The following is a 22,043-nucleotide window of genomic DNA, read 5'->3' as shown; positions in this document are numbered from 1 at the left end:
GATTCAAGAAAAGTTGTCTACATCTAAATTACTGAAGGCTCTAACAGTGAAGCTTCTATGTTTCAGGTTATGTCAGTCTCTAATGTTTCAGTACACAGGAAACTCTGATCAAGAACTTGTGTTTAGAGCTTATATACACTTCACAGCTCCCAGATACCCACAAAAGCAACTGTGCCCATCAGTGACAAATATCCTTAGTGCTTCAGATTCTATGTGGTGTTGTTCTTTGAGGGACACTACAGTGTTTGTTGCCATATCAATAAGTCATCTCTTATTGCTGGCAAACCTAACTTAATTTTTGACAACCAACAGCAGAAACCGGTTTACGTCTGCATAAACAGAAATCGCTTATTTCCACTGAGTATCCCACATTTTCCTTCTATTGGGAAAAAACCTTTATTATGACCCAGACACAGTAGACTATCATCTCCCAGCAATCAGTGAAGACCATATCTTCATGAAGGTTTTGCAACATTTATCAAATTATTTTAATACTGCAGGTCATAAAATGCTGTTAACTTGGTTATGCAGATCAGAAGAGATGTAGACGCTTTTTGCTTATTCTTAATTCCTTTCATGCTAAAAGGACACTAGGGAGCAATTGTTGCCTCCTTTCCATCCCTATGTTAAGAGTCCTCCTGGTCCCAAATGGTTTTAAGAGAAAGAATGAAAAAAATGAGACAGTGCCTGTGTTCTTTGCATGCTGATGAATTACAATGTCATCTTATCCCACCCAGCAAATCATCTTCACCAGTGTTCAGGTTAGCAAATGGAGAAGGACCAATGGACCAAGACGCAGTTCAGTCACACTGAGGTGAAAAGAGGCAGAAGCCCTGAGGAGGACAAAATACATACCATTTGTAATTTGTATTTTGCTATTAATGTATCTTTTATTATTAAGAGATTTCTAGTTTGAGTTTTACATATATTTGTAGATGCTTCTGGAGGGCCAGAAGGCAGCTAGTTAAATGAGCTTCTTGTGTTACTTCAGCAGTTAAGATATGGTGACGCTTCTTCCTTCCATTGTTGTCTTTACTACTGTTATTCATGACTTCTTCACTAAACAACTACAGCATGTTTTGCATGGCGTAAGTGACCAAATGTCCTGCTGTTCACTCACCAGGTATCTGTCTGGACTCCACACTAAGTCTAGGCAATGTTTTCACTGGGGCAGAGATAACCTTCCAAGCACCATTCCATATGTTCTCCCCCAACACCCAGTCCTGGTTCCTAGCGCTGCCACTGTAAACACATCCTCTCCTCGAAAGGTTTTCTGCTGTTTGGTTTATACTTTAACTTTTCAGGAGGCATGTGACACAAGTGAGAAAACAGAAAGCCTTTGCACAAGATTTCAAATCCCCAGCTTTCCTGACATCCCAAAGTTTACAAATCAGTAAGCTAAATGCAAGCACCAGGTCTCTAGCTCTTACTTTCCTCAGTTTCCAAGGACCCACTTAAAATCAGGGAAAAGATTCCTCCTGCCTTATTAGGGTAGAGATTAAAGACAATGAAGAATTATCCTCAGCCTTTTGCATTGAAAATACAAGCTGATTTCTTAAAATGCACCTGGAAAGAGTATGAAGCGCATCCTCTGTTAAAGTGGCCTCATTTGATCAGATGTAAATTGCTAAGCCACAATAACCCCACTAAGTTCAATACACCCTATCTCCTTCTTGTCTGAGAAACTGTTTCTGTCCCAGCTTGAGATAAGCAGACAAGCTCATGCAGCAGTAACCTCAGGGATAGATGCTTGTTGTTAGAACATCTTCCATGAGAACATGCTAGTTATGTATTTGAAGCACGATTCACAAAATACTTACATTTTTTTTAATCCTTGAGTCCTAAGTTTCATAACATTTCCTAATGTTTCCTTTAAAATGCTTCCTAAAGTTCACCTAATTCCCTGTGACTGTCAAGAACTGTGACAACAGATGGAAGAGCCGAAAATCAAAATACAGTCTCTCCTTCTTCCACATAACTGGCCTATCGTGTTAAGCATCGAGGCAGAACAGCTGTGGAAGGCATAATACTTTTAAAAAAAATAAAATCAAGACCAAAGTATACTTAGATGCACTCTTAATAGCCATTTACATTAAGGGATCTCAAGCAGTCCCATAGTGAATACACAAGATATACAAATACTATTCTTTGTACTCCTGTCAAATTTTATCAGCTATAAATCTGAAACATGAGTTCCATAAAATGCCTTAACTTGATTGGAAGTGATATTGAACAAAATTAAACCCAAGAACATTTTTCTTCTCAAAGTATTTGTTCAGATGTCACCTCAAAAAGTGTTTTAGGTTGTTCATAATAAGATTTGATTTAGTATCTTAGGCAGAAAATCGGGGAGTCGGAAAATGTGTCCTGAATTTTAATGACCCTGTCTTCAGCATGTCTTCACATGTCATTTTTGAAATGACAGGGTTTACTGCATCAGGCATATGCTATAGTCCTTTCACTCAACACAAAAGACAATTCCTGTCCTCTAAAGGAGGGGACTCCTTGTGATAATCGTAGTGCTGGAAGCCAGAAGCAGCACAGCCACTGCAGAGTCCTGCTGGATTACAGAGGAGGCAGGAGAAACCCAGTAACTGTGCTGCAGTATGCACAAAAAAAGCAGCTTTCCACTTCATATTTTAAATATGGTTTTAGTCTCTAAAAAAACAGCACAATATCATTTTTTAGTTGATATAAGTATTCCACATGATTTCCACAGTGAAGACGTCTAAAAATACCTGTTGAAATAGCACTGATTGCCACCCCTTGGAAGAGAATCTTCTCCACGACAAAGCGCCCTCACAAATGCTAAACCGTACATGCACAAGTGTGCTCAGATGCTCTAAACATTAACCCAGGTTACTTTCCTTCACTCTGGGTGCCAATTATTGCCAAGGTGAGTCAACAGCATTGACCACGTCTCTGCTACTTCATTTCTGTAAGACCAGCCAATTTCCATTAGCAAATTTCTGGTTTTGGTGAGTTTTTGGACACCCTCCATTTCAGCACATGACTTACAGGAACAATAAAGACAGGACTTTCTGAGGCAGGCACTCAACACAGAAGGGGGGCTCTGACGCAATGAAGGGGCAAAACAAGGATACTGGTAAACTGAAATAACCCTGCTTGGAGCAAACCCAGCGTGTCTGAACACAGATATCACAATTTGCAGTATCCTGACAGCTCCTCTCTCAAAACAGTGAAGTTCCACAAATAGATTTTTGAGTTGACCCCTAGCATGAGAAACAAGCTGCTGCAGTAGCTCCCCTGTCCAGTTCCTGACACACTACCTGAACTGAGCATCAGAGGAGATACATCACCATTTGAAGCACTCCCCAAAGAAAGGCTGCATGGGTAGGTTGATACAATGGTATCAATACCCTGTGAACCTTTTGTGCTGCCTCAGGGATGCAGCAAGATTTCCACACACCCTCTCTAACAAATCCCCCCAAGCGTCACGTCTTAGCATCCACAACTTGTCTCCTTTCCGCGGCTGAGGACACATGGACCTGATCAGCTCTCTACAGGTGCATATTTAGGATGCAGAGCCCCCCAGGAGAGGCTAAAGAGAAGCCTGTGAGATTTGAGGGGGAGAAGTGTGGGGAAAGATGGTCAGTACAAAGCACCTGTGTCTCAACACGGGGAAATCTTTGCCTTCCCAGTTCTCCCAGCACCTCCAGCGACCTCTTCTTTTTCAGTTCAAAGCTGCTGCTACAACTAGACTTGAAATTAAAGCTGCACAGTAACTGTTTATTATCACAGAGAAGGGGTGTACACACTGTGGATACAATATAGCTGACACTGAAGGGGAAAGCCAGCTGGAGGCACATGGGCGAACAGGATTATTTAGCTACTCTCTTGTTTTCGGAGGTTTGGTTTGCTTTGTGGCTGGGGTTTCTTTTCTGGTTAATTTGGTGAGGTATTTCTTGGTTTTGTTCTATGTTTTGTTGTTGGGGGGGGGGGGGGGGGAGGAGGAGGTTGGTGTATTTTTTTGTTTATCTTAGTCTGCTTTGGGAGTATCCACCACCAAGGAAGTTCCGCACAAAACTAACAGCAGTTCTGTGTTGTTGTACAGGAAAATCTCTATCAGGCAGTCCTGCTGGTGTTTGTGTGGTTGAATAAAGACTAGTTCCTCTCACTAGAAGAAAACACCAGTTTAAACAATTAGATTACAGGTTGTTTCTTATATTCTACATAAGTATTATTATCCAATATACACGTGCATTTGGGATGGAGGAATAAATGGGTATTTTATATCATATATATGAGTGTGCTTCATTGTGACATAAATACAATTTATGTTGCTAAATATTTCACATGCAATACTACTCCATATCTAAATCACAGAAAATTACCAGCTGCAATGTTAGTTTAAAATAACAGTATTACATTCACCGAAGTCTTCCGATAGCATAATGTACATAAAACGTTCTGTGGAGTAACTGAAGGGAAATATTTTCTAGAAACAGCAGAGGGGGATGTTAGCACAACTGGCTTTGAACCAGAATTTAACTGTATCTGTAATTGCCTTTTAACTCAATGCCATACTAAACTCCAACATTAGCTGAAGATGCACCTTCATTTCATTACTGCACTGGCCATTTTTCTGGCTAGTTTGAAAGCTTTATTTCATCAATTCTTCATACTCAAGGACCATTAAATTCAACACTGATTAACTATTTTGACCATTTCATATTTTTCTGAGTCTAAAGCGGAAAAGTTCCAGTAACTGGAATCCTGCTAAAATAGTAGCTAAACTTGAGTAATACGCAATAAAGCATACTTTAGAAGGTAATAATTTACTTTAAGCACAGAAGAGCTTTTTTATTTACACAGTGGAAATACAATAAAGAAAAACATCAGTGATAAGGCTATTAACATATAAATCTATCTAACTTTATAATGAAGATTAAAGAGATTAAACAGAAAATAGGAATAAACCAGAACTGTTAACAAACCAATATTCGAACTGGCATTAAACCCATCAGAGCAAAACCATTATCATTGTTTACGTCAAATCAAGACAAGCCTGCATGCTACAGCTCATGACACAACCTTTATGTAGAACAAAATAAGAAAATCTTTCCAGTTTCTGACGTAGCCACATCAGACCCTTTCTAAAGTTTCCTCATCTGTAAAAGCATCTGATAAATTTTGACAACTGTCATCCATCCTATTTCTGCAATTCCTCAACTACACAGACTCCTGACATAAAGAAAAATGACCACAGATTTTAGCAATGATGGTACTCAGAGGAAACACAAAATCTAGCTTTTCACAACCGAAATACCTGCTCCCGTTTCAGCAACTACGTTTATGTCAAATGTTTCCAATGAACTTCCCATTAGGGACAGGATTTCTTAGTCAGAAGCACAGTAGCAGTTCTGCAGCAGACTTCTACCTCCAAGGCAAGGATAAAATACTTCTTCCACAGAGAAAAGAAAACCTCCTTTTTCATACTCAGGGCACTTTTGTCCCTAGCAGTCCAGCTATCTATGCAACACAACAGAAACCAAACCCAAACGTCCTACTTCAGGACTCCATACACTACCATGGAATTAACGACCTGTAAATGAAAGATACAAAACGACAGGCACACCTGAAAGTTCCCAAGTGCAAATGGTGAACCAGCCTTTTCTCCTTTGACTGCGAACAGGGCAATGACATGCCAGCCTCCCATGACGGAAGCCCTTTTTATCACAATAAATAGAATGTTTATTTTGAAAAGTGACCAGAAACTATCTGCCTTTCGCCAGAACCGACCCCTGCTCCGGGGTTCAGGGACCCGAGGCGACTCCTGGTCCGATGGCGGGGCCGGCGGGGCAGCTCCTCCGGGCACTGCTCGGCGCCAAGGCGCGATCGCTGCCGGTTCTCAGAGGGAGTTCGCGGCTCCGCCGAGCCGGCGCCCCCCGCCGGGGAACGGGTCCAGCCTCGCCCCACGCCACCACGAGTGGCGGCCCCGGGGCTGAGCCTCACGTAGGGAAGTTTCGCGAAGTCACTTCGGAGGTCGCCTCCCCTGTCTTTAGGACCCCGGCCCGGGGGAGCGCGGGCGGTGGCACCGCAGAGTAAAGTTACCTGCCGCTGGCGCGGAGGCGGCGGGGCCGTCCTCATGTACCACCCGGGCCGGTCTCCGGGTACCGGCCTCTGGGTACCGGCCTCCTGCCGCCGCCGCCCCACACGCCCCCCGCTCCTGTGCGGCGGCTGAGCAAGATGGAAGGCGCGGGGCGGCCCGCCCGGACCCCCGCGGGGCGGTTGCCACTGTGCCCTGGGGACGGCGGGCAGGAGGGGGAGCAGCCGGCGGCTCAGCAGCCCGCCGCGCTCCTTCCTTCCCTCGCGGTGCTGCCGCCCCCGGTGCTCCGCGCTCACCTCGCTCCGGCTCGGCTTGCAGGCAGATGGGGATGTTCTTCTTCCAGCCCGGCATGGCTCCGTGCTCCTTGCTCAGCGCTGCTGCTGCGGCAGCGGCGGGCGGCTCATGGCAGGGCGAGGCGGCGGCAACCCGCGCTCAGGGGGAAGTCGGCGGCTCCGGCGGGCAGCGGCGGAGGGGCGGCGGCCGCGCGGTGGGAGGGAGGGAGGGAGGGAGGGAGGGAGGAGGGGGGGAGGGGAGGCGGCGGAGCTCCGCCAGCCTGGGGGACGGGAGGGAGGGAGGGAGGGCGCGGGGCGGACTCGTCCCGGTTCAGCCGGGGACAGGAGCGGGGTGGGCGCGGGGATCGCGGGAGAGAGTGAAGCGGAGGGGCGCCCGGTCCCGGCCCTCCCCGCTGTCAGTAGGTGGGACCGCCCGAGCCGCCGGCTGCACAATGGAGGGCCCGCGGGCGGCCCCAGCCCGGGCACGGCGGGGCCAGGTGGGGCGGGGCGGGACGGGACGGAACTGCCGCCGCTCGGCCGCCAGGTGCGGGTCGGGGGCTGGCGCGGTGCCGCCGCAGCGGGCGCAGGCCGCGGGGAGCCGCTCCGCGCCCCGGCGTGTCCGCGCCGCGGGCAGAGAGGGGCGGGGGGCTGTGGGAGCGGCTGTGACACACATGTTAGCGGCTGCGGGGACGTGAAACACACGGCCCGGGGTGGCCGTCTCCTCACTCGTGGAAAGATGAGAGCTTTGGTCGCTCCGGGCGGCCGGAATGCGGGGTACGGCGTTTGCTGCCGTGTGCGACCGTCCCGCCCGGCCCTTCGCCTCGCCCGGCAGCTTCGGCTTCACGGATGCAGCGTTAAAACGAGTTCGTCCCCTTCGCGATGCCCGACCGGCGTGCTTGTCTGCGCCTGCATGTGCGAAAGCGGGGAAGTAAAGAGTTAAAATACAGGCAAGTTCCCAGGGAACGGCACTGACAGCCACTTGATCAGATAAACCCGAATTTGCACCATAAGGAGTCCAGGACCCGGTTGTGACAGGTCGAATTTCTGTCATTATTGCAGCCGATTCCTTACAACCTTTTGACCAAAAGACCTCAAATCTCACTACTAAAATTGTTCCTGACACAGCCATGTCCTAACAGGAGACTAATGCCGTGGTGATTAAATATTCCTCTCGTTTTTTATAGAAAAAAATCCCCCACTATAAACATTTGAAGTGGCAGGTTTGAATGTTATTTTAAAATAATGACAGTAATATAAGTGATTTTTTTTTCCCCAGGGCACTTCTAGGGTTGGACTGCTATATGAGCTTCATCCTACCTAACAGTTATGTTGTGTATATTTTTTGTATTGTCTGTCATTGCCTCATATTTATAGAAATTATGTAATTTTACACCATCAAACAACTACACGTGAACCCTTCAACCCAATGAAGATTTGAAGGGCTTCCTGGATTTAATCTCTGCTGTAAACATAATGACAGTTTCCTGACACAGCATTTTTCTGCATTGACTTGGTGCCAGCGCAGAAAGCAGAGTGTATGTCTTGATACTCATGAAAACCCCTCTATTAAAATCCCATTGATGAAACTGCAACTACTGGCTTTTCTTTGACTGCACTTGGGCCATGATCGCGTCATCAGTAACACTGCAGTCACACATAGCAGGGTCACAGAGCAGTACCAGTGATCTGAAAGAGAAGTAGGCATATCCTGGATTTCTACTGAATTAAGGGTATACAATAAAGAGTTGCTTGCGCTGCCAAGTCTCTTGATGTCTGTGAGAGGACAGGTGATATCTGACCTATAACAAAAAACAACAACCTGATATTAACAAACCAAGAATATTTTACCAAGTTAGAGGTGTCAGACTGGCTTTATGTCAGGTTTGAATCACTGATATTTTTGTCCCATTATTGAGGGTCCTAAACTTTGATTTCCTGCATCACTGAACCATAGTTTTGTGTCCTTTCTTCAAGATGGGATATGTTTATACTAATCTTCTCCTTGCTTTCATAATCACTTTATTTAAATAATGTTGGGGCTTTTTAAAACTGGTATTTCTAAAGGAAAATGTGAGTGTGCATTATAAAATAAAGATCTCCAGCGAGATTCTTTGCTCAAGGGGCAAAGCTTCCAGAAGATGCCCTTGGGGCGTGCAGGCAGAGCAACGCCACTGCCCGAGGCAGGTTCAGAGGAAACAGAGAAGGATAAGACCCAGAGGCTGCTCAGCCCAGCAGGCACCCACACAAGGAGCAGGTACTGAAAACTGTCCCAGGAGTTGCTGGAGAATACACAGCCAAGAAAGAGGTTTCAAGGCAATGAAATGGTTTAGAAGCCATATAGCTACTTTTAAAAAATTACTTTGGCACTTACTCTCCTAACCTCTGCCATTCCTTAAAAGAAACCTGGGCTTTCAAGTGCTATAGAGTGAAATAAAACTTAAGATGATTGTGTGTCATCCATGTCCTAAATCTTACCTACTATCTCTGATGGCCAGCTTTTACTCCTACTCTTTCCATCATGAATGAAAAAAATACAAACACTGAGCATTGACACTGTAGTTCTGATCCTCCTGTCGTCTTTTTGCCAGCACTGGAGTTCTGCAAAATTGCAGGTCAGAGGAATGTAGTAGTAGATTGCCCTACTCTTCAGTCCACAATAAGCCATTTTCTAGCTTGTTTTTTATAACTGTGCCATCACTTTGAATGTGAGTAAAAATTCCTTAGTACTCAGCGATGGATTTTTCAGGGTCCTGCAGGAGTCATAAAATCACAGCTGCTGGTTTGGATTTGCTCCAGAAATGTGTTTCAAAATGAGGGATAAGTCCTGCTTTTTCTAAATATCACTGGCTTCTCAGAAATAAGTATACTACATATAAAATAGCTGATAATGTTTGCATCACTTAGTGCAATATGTATGCTTCTCTCTGTCTTATGCAAGATTTTACAAATAAATCCTTTTAGGCAATGACAGTCTGCAGTTCTGCATTTCTGTGCTACAGGAAAAGCTTGCATGGGTGCCTGCCTCAAGTTAATTTAATTGCACCCTCTTACTCCCATGAGCTGTTTTACACTGAACAACTGCTTCTGCGTATCCCAATGCTAGTAAAGGAAGAAAGTGGTCACCTGATTTAGATGTGCATTTTATGGTGAATATATCACACTGACAGCATATAAACTTCCTGCCAGTTCTTTTCTGTCTATAGCCTTTTCCCTCAGAGAATTTTAAATGAATCGAATCTTGATTTTCAAGGAAGCACCCTTTCTTCTTACTTGATGCTGCACCATGGAGGTCATCTGAAGCATGTTTAGCAATACCCTAGAATTAATCAAAAGCAAAAGAAGTATAATATTCCCAATGAAAGGTTTTATTCTGTGAGTGTTCTAAAGAAGAGTTTAATTAAAACAAAACAAACCAAAAAATCTGTTCTTATTTATTCCCTAAAAGCTAGGTAGGGGAAATATGCAGATGGTGGGGCTGAGGGTTCAGTTCTGGAAGACTGGAATGTTTCTCAGTAACTGCAGATTTGTGCCAGCAATTACCTCTGAGTTACAATTTCTTTCCTCAGCTTTTAGGTCTTTACATTTTGCTGGTTTTGCTCAGTGACTTACACTCACTATCCATGTTTGCACACACATTTATGATTAAAAAGAGCTTTAGAAGGTGTCAAGAAGAATATCTCCTGCAAATAAAAATCCAAAATGACCTAAAATGGCTTTGATAATAGTAAGATATTACAGCTTTTATAGGTTTCTGGCCATTCAAGCCCTGGAAACTTTCACATCATTCTGAATAGATGGAAGATGCTTAAGCCAACCACATTGCTCTTGGTGGCTCTGTAGGATTTGTCTGTGCCGTCTGGGAGGAAGGAAGGGCAGGGTCTGAGCCTTTTAGATGGACCGATCACCAATGCTTGCCTGAGCCTGAGGTATTCCTGCTGAGGATTACATAAATGTGCACAAGTCACATTAAAATGGAATGTGATTTCATTAAAAAAGAGGCACCAATCTGAAAAAGTGATACCAATCTTGCCAGAACTGAGCACTGAGCAAAACAGAGATGCACTATGTGCATTATCTTCCCTACACACCACTCCTGCATAATCTCTTCCTTTATTTTCCTTTTATTAAAAAGATGCCTTATCTTGAAAGCTGTTTGTCACATTGCTAAGCATCGGATCCAAAGTTCATAGATGAAACACAAGGCGTATACCGACAATTGTTTTTTTTCATATGCATTTTAGCACGTTTCTAAACAAATTTTAAGAAAAAACAGTAGGACATCCTGCTGCACACCAGTAGCCATTTGTTGTCTGCCTCCCTGGGGAGCATCCCCCTTAGGACAGTGCAGAAGACACAGTCCTTTTTGGTCGCTCTGGTTATGGCACCATCAATGTCCCATGTTGGCAGCGTGGCAGACTTCAGCAGGAGAGGAGGACGTCTGAGCCTGCCTGTGGAAATGGGCCCTTCAGGAAGTTAAGACTCAAGTTACCTGGTCTGTCACTCCCAAACAGGTTTACGAGTCAGATAAAACACAAACACACTTAGTCAGGGCAAGTTGGCAGCAATTCCATGCGTGCTGAGTATCAGAAATGTAGGTACCTAAGTGATTACAGATAAGCACTTCAGTAGATACAGCCTTCCAAATAAACAAAAGAGAAGGTGGGAGTTTTATGGGTTGTGTTTGTGGGTACCCAAGTTCAAAATTGTGGGGTTTTTTTGTGTGCTGCTAAAATAAAATACCCTAATTAGTGCTTATAATTGTTTTGTTTGCACAAAAATTAGTTTTGTAAATCAGTTGCAAAGGGCTACACAATTACCAACCTAATGAAAAAAGCAAATTATGCAAATATTAAATAGTCTGACTTGTTGCTGCCTTTTTGTGCTGATATTGAAGTATAAATAGAATTAGAACATTAACTAGAAAAAGACTTAAAAATTGGAATTACTTAAAACCTGTCTTTGCAAAATGCATCTCCATAAGTAAGCAGTTAAAACAGATATAAGGAAAAACATTCAAAAGTATCTAAAAGTACCTAATGATTTTTGATGTAACTTAAGCCCCCAACCAATACATCTACGTGCCGATGTTCCTAAATTACCGACAATACCAAAAATCCATTAATGACCTCACATACAGACATCTGCAAGCACTCCCACCTCTGGCAATGGGAATGTAGGATATGTTATGTTGTAAGCTCTGGCCTTGCCAGCCTGCTTTGCATTTAACCTTTTCCATATGTCTTGTTCCAGGAGAATCAATCAGCCACACAATAGTTGAGGTTGGAAGGTACCTCTGGAGATGACCTAGTCCAAACCTGCAGCTCAGAGCAGGGTCAACCAGAGCACGTTGCTCAGGACCATGCGTAGTTGGGCTTTGAGTATCTCCACGGATGGAGACTCTGCAGCATGTCCAGGCAACCTGTGCCAGTGTTCCACCACCCTCACACTAAAAAAGATTATTTCTTCTGCTTAAACTGAATTTCCTGCATTTCAGTTTGTGCCCATTGCCTCTTGGCCTTTCACTGGATACCACTGTGAAGAGTTTGTCTCTGTCTTCTTTACTTCTGCCAATCAGGTATTTATACACATGGATGACATTACCCCCTGAGCCTTCTGTTCTCCAGGCTGAACAGCCCCGGGTTTGTCACTCTCACCCTCCATATGTGAGATGCTTCAAGTCCATAATCATATTTGTGGCCTTTTTTCGGACCTGCTCCACCACGTCCATGTTTCTCTTCCACTGGGGAGCCCAGGACTGGACCCAGCACTCCAGGTGTTTCTCACCAGTGCTGGGCAGAGGGGAAGGATCACCTGCCTGGACCTGCTGGCAACACTCTGCCTGATTCAGCCCAGGAGGCTGTTGGCCTTTGCCACAAGAGCACATTGCTGGCTTGTGGTCAACTTGATGTTCATGAGGACTCCAAGGTCCTTTTCTACCAAGCCACTTTACAGCTGGTCAGCCTGCAGCATATAGAATCATAGAATCATTTTAGTTGGAAGAGACCCTCAGGATCATTGAGTCCAACCATACTCTTCCTCAACTGCAGGACTTTGCATTTGTCTTTGTTGAATTTCAGGAGATTCCTGTTGGCCCATTTCTTCAGCCTGTTGAGGTCTCTCCGAATGGAGCACAACCATCTGGTATATCCACCACTCCTCCCGGTTTTGTGTCATCAACAAATGTGCTGAGGGTGCACTTTGTCCCATCATCCAGATCATTATATATGTTAAATAATATTGGTCCCACTATCAAACCCTGAGTTACACTACTAGTGACTGGTCTTCAGGTGGACTTGGTGCTGGTGGTCACAACTCTCTTGTACAGTTCAGCTCATGTGCACCAAGCTGGGTGGTACCCACCACTCAGCGCTCTACCACCTGCCTGGAGGAAGGCACCAGAATTCTACTTAATTTCTGTGGTCAGCATAGGAAAGGCTTTCAATTTAAGGCATCGCTGTCAACACAGTCAAGCTGAGTTTTACAGGGAGGAGATAAAGCCTGCAGCAGAAAAAGAATGCAGTTTTGGGAACAAAGCAGGGAGTTAAAAGCTCAGGATCAGCCTCCATAAAAGAACTGGCTGTGAGGCACCCCAGGATGAGGATGGCTTAGCGAAAAGACTGAAGAAGACCTGGACCTGCAGGAATCAAATCCAGACTCTGGTAACTGCCATTCATTGCGGTTACTGATGCAGGCATTATATAGAATGATTTCTGATTTCACTATGACCAATGACATTGTTATTGTCAACAATACTGCATATAGTGAAATGGGATATTGCTTCAGTTTTGGGGACAAGTCACATATTTCCTCTTTCTCCCTTGGTTTTCCATGATACAAGGCAGATTCCATGGAGGGACAGTGGAAACAAGAGAGAGGGAGACCAGACATTAAGTGAGAATCTTTTCTTGAAAAAATAAGAATTACATGTACCCTGAGTTGTAAACTTCACAAAGGTGTTTTTCCTGGGGCACTTGTTTTGCCTGTTCTTGGCATGCTGCCTGAGTGGGGGCACAGAGGTTTAGAGGGTGCTGGTTGTGTTTTTAGGTCTCCTGTACTTCTTGTTCAGCAGCCTGTCGGTGTTTGCTCTGGTGTCTCCAGAAGACATAGTACTAGAGAACAGCCCATGCAAAATAAATTTGGCCCCTGAAATTCCCAGGGTGGATACGTTTCCTTCATGTGCCTTTCCTGCAGATTTTATTTTGCTGCTTGTCTGTGTTGAATTCTGATAGTTGTATTTACTTACTTTTTCTGGCAAGCAACCTGCAGACATGAATAGTATTAATGATACTCAACACACTTTGGGAAGCCCATTATTGGGAAGCCAGCTGCTATTTCAGGCACATTAGTTATACCCATTATCCACACACAAGCCACACAACCGATTGTCTCACACTTCCTCACTTGCCCAGAAATAATGACTTGCCACTACTGAACCAGTCATGGGCTTACAGCATTTCAGGGTAACCAGCTCTATAGGGCAACTGTTTCTGCTGCAGGGCATAAGTGTCTCATTCCTGGAAGCTTAGGGCAAGCTCACAAAATGCATCTGCCTCCTGAGATGGAAGATCTGGAGCCACTGTTTGTCACCTCAGGTCTCCATGCTGATGTAAACCTGCCTCTCCTGAATACACCTTACACCCAAAGAGCTAATCTGTGCAGGATCCAGCATCTCACAGAACAACCAGTGTTCCGTCTCAGGAGTGAGTGCCTCAAGTAAGGTTAGAACTGAGTTAAAGCCATTGACACTTCACAGGAACAGAAAAGATGGGCTTGGTTTTAGACAATAATCCAATAAATATTTCCTAAAATGGATGCAAGTTTTGAGATACTACATGCCTCAGCATCTCTAAGGCCAAACCTTCAAACTGTAGCATGGGGGAGCAATAGCCTTCAAAAACTATGAGCAGGCTCTGCACTAGGGGTGTGAAAGACCTGACTGACATTGTGCCAGCAGAAGCAGGTGAGCTGGAATGTGAATGCAGGTAGCAACGTAGAGGTGCTCCAAGCACCTTTCAAGAAGCAGACCTCAACTGTTAAGACACATTTACAACGTTTAAGTTTTACCCTGAATCTTACATAAAAGTTTTTATTTTCTACCTACTTTAAGAAACAGCCATAAAGATGATGCTCAGCTAGGAAGTCTACCAGAAAAATGTTGGTCACACTTTTTTGTTCTTTAAAATGTAGATTAAATTTAGTCTTTCAAAGAAATTCAGTATCATTAATGCAAATTTATGTAAATTATACTATTCTCTGCATCTCCTACAATATACAGAACATTGAGCTGATCAGAGAGAAGCTTTTCTTAAGGTATTTGAGATAATGTAATGATCTTACAGAATGTTTGTAATCCTTGCACCAGAAAAGGAAGTCACCCCACAATTACATTTTACATCAGCAAAGACTGTTACATAAATTGTTCAAAACATCCAAAGAACATTAAGATTAGAGAGGTATAGTAAATATTTTATAATGAATTTTCTACAAAGAAGACATACTATTTCGTATTAATTACCACTATCATCCAATGCTAACAGCCCCAATCCAGACAAGGATGTACACCAAACCGTAACTTGAATGATATGGTTAGTTCCACCAGTAGAGTGAAATGAGCTTCCTGGATCAGGCAATCCAGCAGGTTCTGTGTAAAGCCATAGTCACAGTGACATTTAGAGATCCATACTCTTACTTAAAAAAAAAAAAAAAAGGAAAGGTGTGGTATGGAATAAAGAGATATGAATTATCTATGTTTTCTATTATGTGTGCTTCTACTTTCGACCATGGCAAGGTGTATTTTCTTGATAATAAACACAATCCATTTGTAATATCAGTACATATTTTGTCTTAACAATCCTGCATAAAGCAGCACCACTTGAGGGCTAAAACTAGCAGCATGTTTCAAGTTTACTGTGAAGTCTCAATATTACTAGGTATTACTGCTGGTTTTTTTTCAGACTTAGAAAGTGCAAAGAAAAGGTCACAAGACTATTTCTTTCCTTTACAAAATAAAATAACCACAATATTTTGTACAGGTACATTGATTGTCCTGTTTCTTTACAAATACATGCAAGTTGTATAAAGATTTATAAAAATGAATTGGTAGTTAGAACTTGAATAGAGGAGCACCTTGAATAAAAAACATGAAGATCCTGCATTTTGCTTATATAGGCAAAATACTTGTACATACTATTTTCCTTAAATTTTTTTAACTGTAATTCATTTGCTGGTCATACCACTTAAAAAGGGAAGTTGGATTTCAATGGCGAAATTAAGTCTTGTCTTAGCTTGGCCAAAGTAAGTCATCATCCAATTGCACCTGAGAAGTACCTGTTTTTTAATCCGTTGCATTTTACTTCCAGCACTATTCAGATTTAGTAGTAATAATAATAATAATAGTAGCAATTCATTGCTGTACATTTGTTCTGGGTTACATTTAAGGGTCTTAAATGTCCTTTAGCCCTGGCTTGGACGATCTAATGTTCAATTGTTAATAGAAACAATTTGTACATTCAGTTATTTAATCAGGTTTGTGCCCACGTAAACCTACTGAAGTTAACTGGACAGAATGTTACACATTTATGATATTATTATTTTTTGCTTACCTCTTGATTTCCAAATACGTACTGAGAATGTTCATTTTGCAGCTTCCCCTCTTGTTGTCATCCCTCTGCTAAAAAGCTTACAATATATGTTGTACTTACTGTACATTTGCTTTTATTTTGAACATTCACATGCTTCTTCATTCCTTATTTTATAATGTATACTATCAGTTGTTATTGCAATCATCTTTCTAGCAATCAATATAATAATTTACATTTGTGTAGGAAATGCAAGGCAGTTCACAAACTATTAGTATAACCTTTTACAGTTACTAGAAGTTAAAAATAGTGATTTTCACATTTAAAGGAATAAGTTTAAACTTTGTCATTTTTTTGAAATGAAAGATGGGAAAACAAATTTAGAGCTAAAAGTAGCTGTTACCATGACAGAATCTAAATATTTAGGGGGAAAAATACCACCAAGATTAAAATAGCAGTGTGTTTTTGAGAAACTTGAACTGTTGGGGAACTACTTGATGGTTTCTCAATGGAAACTGAGTTCTGGAAGGACCCAGGTGGTCCCAGTTCCCTTGGAGAAATGGCAGAAGGAGGCAAACCCATCCTGGTGCTGAATAGACCCTTCAGTGCTGGAAACTTTAAGGGTTGGTCTAGAAAATGAAGAAATGCAGGATAATGATAATCAAGTAATATACACCTGCCAGAGAAAATGGTACCTCTATGGCGGCCAATACAAACACATCGCTTTGAATTTTCTCTCATATAATAAGCAGATTGATATCAAATAATATTTTAATAAAACTCCCTAGCTAGTAATTTTCACTGTGATACAACTTGAGGGTAGCACAATATTATGCTATTTGGGAAAGAGCTTTTTATTTTCCAGCCTATTCATTGCTTTCTCTCCTATAAGGCTCCTGTACAAAAATACTATAAACTCTCTCAAAGCTTTTATAACAACAAAGACTGACTCAAGAAAAAAATCCTTTGATGCCCATTTATGACCCATAGTACAGATTACAGACACCAGAACTGTGTGATGGTAATGTCTCAGTAACGAAGTAAAGAAATTGAAACTGCACAAACAAGGATGTCTGCAGTTTTATAATACAATAAAGTGTCTCATTAAATAAAGTCTAATAGAACCACCTCAGAAATTGCAGCTAACTCTTTGCGTAGATCAACAAATTAGCTATTATAAGCAATTAAAATGCAATGTTTTAATCTTCTCCAATGGCATGTAACGATGTTTACATTGGATGTTTTCTGGGCCAAAACACCTCAGTTCTGATTTACCAAAAGAATAGCTTCTGAGGCCTCTGAAAGAAATCCAGTGTTACACTTCACCATACAAGGCTTCTGAGGGAGGGGATCACCTGGGGCAGCATTTCTGCCAGCCCTTCACCGCTGCTGACCCTTCTGACCCACTGTCCAAGGGCCATGCCTCCAGCAGGCAGGTCCCAGCAGGCAGGGGTCCAGGATGGGCCACGGTGATGCCACTCCTGACCCATCTCCCAGGGCTGCTGCAGCCTGTAGCTGCTGGGGTCATTGCTTTCACACCCAACTATTAGCTAAAACTGGCCTGACAAGGCCTGTAATATGTTCCAAGACACCTCCCAATGCATATAGGTAGTGCATGCTCTTTACTTGCACGGCAGTCTTGTAACTCAAATTATATTGAGTCGAATTGCTGATAATACTGTCAGGGTGCTTGCTATGGCACAAATACAGGTACCTCAGACCTGTACCTGTACTCACGTGAGCACTCATGTAAGCTCTGCCCCTGCCACGCTCTTAGCTTTCAAAAAGGAAATTCACCGGAGAAGCGAGAAGCAGCCACCAAGCAGAGAATCCTGCTGTGCTTATGTGTCACCTTCTTGTTCCTCGCACCCCACTGAGACTCTTGAGATGCTTTTTCAGGGTCTGAAAAGAGAAGACCTAGAGCTCCCTCACACTCCTGAGAGAAAAAAAGAGGGAATCGGTGGAAGTTATTGTTAAAAGTGTGAGATAACAGCGATGCTGCTACTGTAGGAGGTCAAGCACTTCCCTGCACTTGCTGGCTGTGTCTAGTCCCCACTGATTTGGGCAAGTGCTGAGGACACCAAACCCAGCCCAGGTCTGCAAGGGAAGTGACTGTCCCTTGCAGTGGCAGCTAGCACCAGGAACATCTGACAGTGATTTTTAGAACAGATTTGTTCCACACAGGATCAAAACCTACAGAAAAGCATGCACCGCACATCAAGGAATTACTCTGTTTCCACTGCCTCTCTCCCCAGTGGATCTCTGCCAAGGATATTTGGACATGGGTTTTCAAACACAAGCATCTCAGTCCAACTGCACACCAGGTACTGTACCTAGACATTTATGGAGCATTTGTGGTCAGTGAGTAAATAATCACTGTCTGCATTTAAATATAGGATGTTTCCAAAGGATATTGCTGCCCATGTTTAAAAACAGAGCACACAAGCTCACTATAAATTTTCAGAGGTTTGCCAAACCGAAGCTCTTGTATTTGCTTTACCCTGACTGAAACAATGAAACTTGAGGGTGCTGTTGTAAAAACACTGCCTGCAGTTGCTAATTCACACGGGAACTGTAACTGCACAAAAGGAAAAGAAGTAAACAGTCTACCATGGTAAAGCACCTTCAGTATGGTAAGGGTTCAGACTATATCTTACTCCATCTTTTTCTTTGCTAAGTGCATCATATTTTCTTTGTGGTAGTTTATACTGGTTGCAAATTCAGGTTTTGAATAAAAGGCGGCTGGAAAAAGTAATTGCCTGTTTAGTATGTGTGCCATTTGGATTGTTCCCCTGCCATGATTGTGCTTGTTTCAAGGTGTAATGGATGGCACTTGTCTTTCTTTTTTCACAGTCTCCTTTTAACATGGTGTGGCTGGGTGACAAGGAAGGCCCCTGCTTGCTGTGTCCTGCCAGCAGCGCACTGGTTTTGGGGTGTGCTGCTCCTTTTTCGGGGAGAAGAGTTTCCCCTTTCCTAAAGACAACAAAGTGCTCACAGGAAGGGGAGCTTCAAGGGCGAGTGGGTACAGGGCAGCCAGCAAGGATGGAGCTTGCAGTCCTGCCAAAACTTTGTGGGATCAGGAAGCCCTGGGGGATGCAGGCCTTACAGGTTGAAAAGGGAAAGACTTCTTCTAGGGTCCAGAGGAGGTTTTGTGGGATTTCTTACAGCACAGGAAGCCTCTGCTGGACAGAGAGTTGGCCTGAAGGAAAAATCTCACATGGCAAAAATGCACTTGGCAGGCGAAACAGGGAAACTGTTTACAAATCCTTGAACCAACATTTTGTCTTAGCCAACAGCTTGATATTTGAAAAAGAGTTTACAGCTGCAGCTTCTGTTCAAACAAAATGCCTCATTTAAAAGCTGAAGGCCATTTTGGCGGATTTGGATGTTCTCTTTCAAGAGGAGATGAAGGTTGACTCACCTTGGACTTCTGGCCACTTTGGGGTCCTGTTTTAAATAGCAAAGGAAACACAAGTGCCCAGAAATTCTGCAGAAAATGCTCCAACTCTTGGAATACATAACAAAATAAGATAAACTAGAAAATAAGATCTATATGTAAAACATCTTTGAAAATTGTTGCTGCTGGGATTTTAGTTCTGGAGGTTTGATTTCCATACTGTGATAGTCTCTTCCACGCTATTTTCTTCCTATTTACCAAACTTGCAGACTTGTCTAGTCTCTGAGACAGAAAAACAAGAAGTTTTTATTAAAGTTCTAATGAATGAATGAATTATAAGCCCAAAGTGGTTACAATTTGTTTGTGGATAGGTATATAATGTCATTGAACAGCTGGAAGCCAATAAGAATGATAATTTTCCTTAGACAGTCATACAGGATGTTTCTTCATAGATTGCTGAAATACCAAGAGCACATAATCACACTGGGGAAAATAAATTTTACTAGTGTGCTCTCCATAAGCTGTTGACACGCTTCTCTCAATGCCAGAAAATTTAAGGAAAACAGAGCAAATAAAGAACATTCACTGGGAAATTATATTGTGTTTTGCAAAATGACAACAAATGTGTTCCTCCTGCATTTCTTGAACAATAGGAAATACCCACTAGAAAATCTTGAAAATTAATACTGACAGTATTATTGTCACGTATTTCAAAACAAATACATTCTACGATAGGCCTAGTCTACAAATATAATTTAAATAGATGAAAGACATATAAATGTATACATCCCCCATAACTGTATGCACACATGAATTTTCCATGTTCTTTAAAATACATTGGGCTTTTCCTTAATGAACAATAGGTTGCATTTCTGGAATGCAGAGTTTAGATGTTTCAGAGCCTGCTAGATTCATGTGTGAGCTCGTCCTGCAATACTTGAATACATAAAGTAATTTTATAGAGAAAATTGAAGCAATTCAACACGCGAAACAAATTTGGTGTCTTTTATCATGAAAGACAAAGTCATGTGGTTAATAAGAATCACTTCTCAATCATTATGCAATATACCTTTAAAAAGTAAGTGAAAAGGGGCTTGTTGTGGAGTGCTAAAGTGTCAAAGAGCATTCGGGAGTATAATGTTCTAATTCTGCCTTTTCCTTCCTCTCATCTTCCCTTCTCCATCCACTCCTCTCTCCAAGGATGCACTTCCCCACCTCTGTCCATGTCTGTCCCCTTCAGCCTCGCCTGCCCCAGGGAGGGATGGGTGTCCTTCGCCTTGTTGCTAGCAGCCCTCGGCTGCCTGGGTGCTGGCAAAAGGCACTTCATGAGCTGAGAATGGAGGAAGATGAGGAGGCAGAGAAAGTTGAGGAAGGCTACTGTAATCTTCCCAGTCCTACTGCAAAAACCTGTCCCTTCCCATATGCTCAGCTCTGATGCTAAAACCAATGCTGGTGGACGGGAGGCACTGGTGATGGGTCCCCACATTGTGCAGGACTCAGTGAAAGTTTTATTCAACGTGACTGGGTGAAGCGTGCAGCAAGTGCACAGGTGTTCACCATGCCCAGGAGGTGTGTTTTTCTTTCTGTATAATCCACCAGGAGGAAACGAAGACCCCCCAAAACCTTCTCCATAGCCCTCTGTGGCTGTAGCCCACGAGCAGCATGATCTGTCATGAACTCCTGTACACCAAAGCAATACTAGCAGTGGGGCTCTGCATATTCTTTTCTTTGGAAAGAATTTTATGATAGGCTCAGTATAGCCTGGATTTGTCAAAGCCCAGCTCTCTCTTCCTTGCAGGTGTTTACACCGATGTAAATCAAACACAATGGAAATTAAACACAATGGAAATTAAATACAGTGTTGCCAAATTAGACTAAAGTTTGCATGTAGAGAATTACGCAAGAGAGATTATAAAGAAAAATGTGTTTGTAAAGCAAGAAGTGTAGAATATTTCTTTTAAAACAGGAAAGTTAACTGCTGTTTAGTTACTCTTAAAATATATATTGTTCTATGACAGGTTCACTTCCAGATATCTTGATTTGCAGTTCTTTTTTTAGGCATACTGAGGCTATGGAGATGCTTTTGGATTAACAACTCCATCAAGGCATCTGACTACTGTCTTCATTACTGATTCTATTAATAGCACTCAGAACAAAAATATGGCTGAAAATGTTTAAAATATGACAAAGGGTGCTTAATATGTTAGCTGAATAAATACCTCCTAAAAAATTTACATTAATATGCATACCACATAATATTTTGAAAATGGAATCTGACTTGTTTTAAAGTTGTTTATGGTTTCTTTTTATTTCCCAGTTACAATTTACAATTTCAGATACAAGATAACTTTGTAAGTAAGGCATGCCCTTAATTCACATATACAGTCAGTGGATAGTTCTCTGAATAGCAAAGTATGAATTTGCCTCTGAGGTTGCTTCTTTCAGGAGCTGTATCACATCTGATACAGGCAACATGATTTGCCACTCCTAAGGCAGAAAATGAATGCTCAGAATATACTGATCCCTCTTGGCTAAGAGCCACACTTTCAATTTATCAGGCATCCTTTTCACTAATGGGTTAACCCTTATAGACAGTTAATGTTCACTCTGCTTCTGCTGGAATACATTTAAGATAAAATATTTATACAACTCTGTTGGAATGAGCATTAAAAAGGCAAGATTGTTCAAAATGATGGTCTAAAAGAGGAGTAAAAATAAGAACCCAA

General features: G+C 42.6%; 1 protein-coding gene across 2 annotated transcripts in view; it reads right to left on the bottom strand.

Annotated features, from left to right (window-relative positions):
- Window positions 1-6,556, bottom strand: part of GRIP1 (glutamate receptor interacting protein 1) — a 327,070-nt gene extending 320,514 nt beyond the window's left edge. For both annotated transcript variants that reach the window (XM_071802423.1, XM_071802437.1), the window contains exon 1: window positions 6,367-6,556. In XM_071802423.1, the coding sequence (XP_071658524.1) occupies window positions 6,367-6,421 (55 nt within the window). In that variant the 5' untranslated portion in view covers window positions 6,422-6,556. The remainder of the gene's footprint in view (window positions 1-6,366) is intronic.
- Window positions 6,557-22,043: the final 15,487 nt, after the last annotated feature.

The sequence above is a fragment of the Patagioenas fasciata genome, chromosome 1, assembly GCF_037038585.1.
Source record: "Patagioenas fasciata isolate bPatFas1 chromosome 1, bPatFas1.hap1, whole genome shotgun sequence".
NCBI lineage: Eukaryota > Metazoa > Chordata > Aves > Columbiformes > Columbidae > Patagioenas > Patagioenas fasciata.
This window is presented reverse-complemented; position numbering and strand designations above follow the sequence as displayed.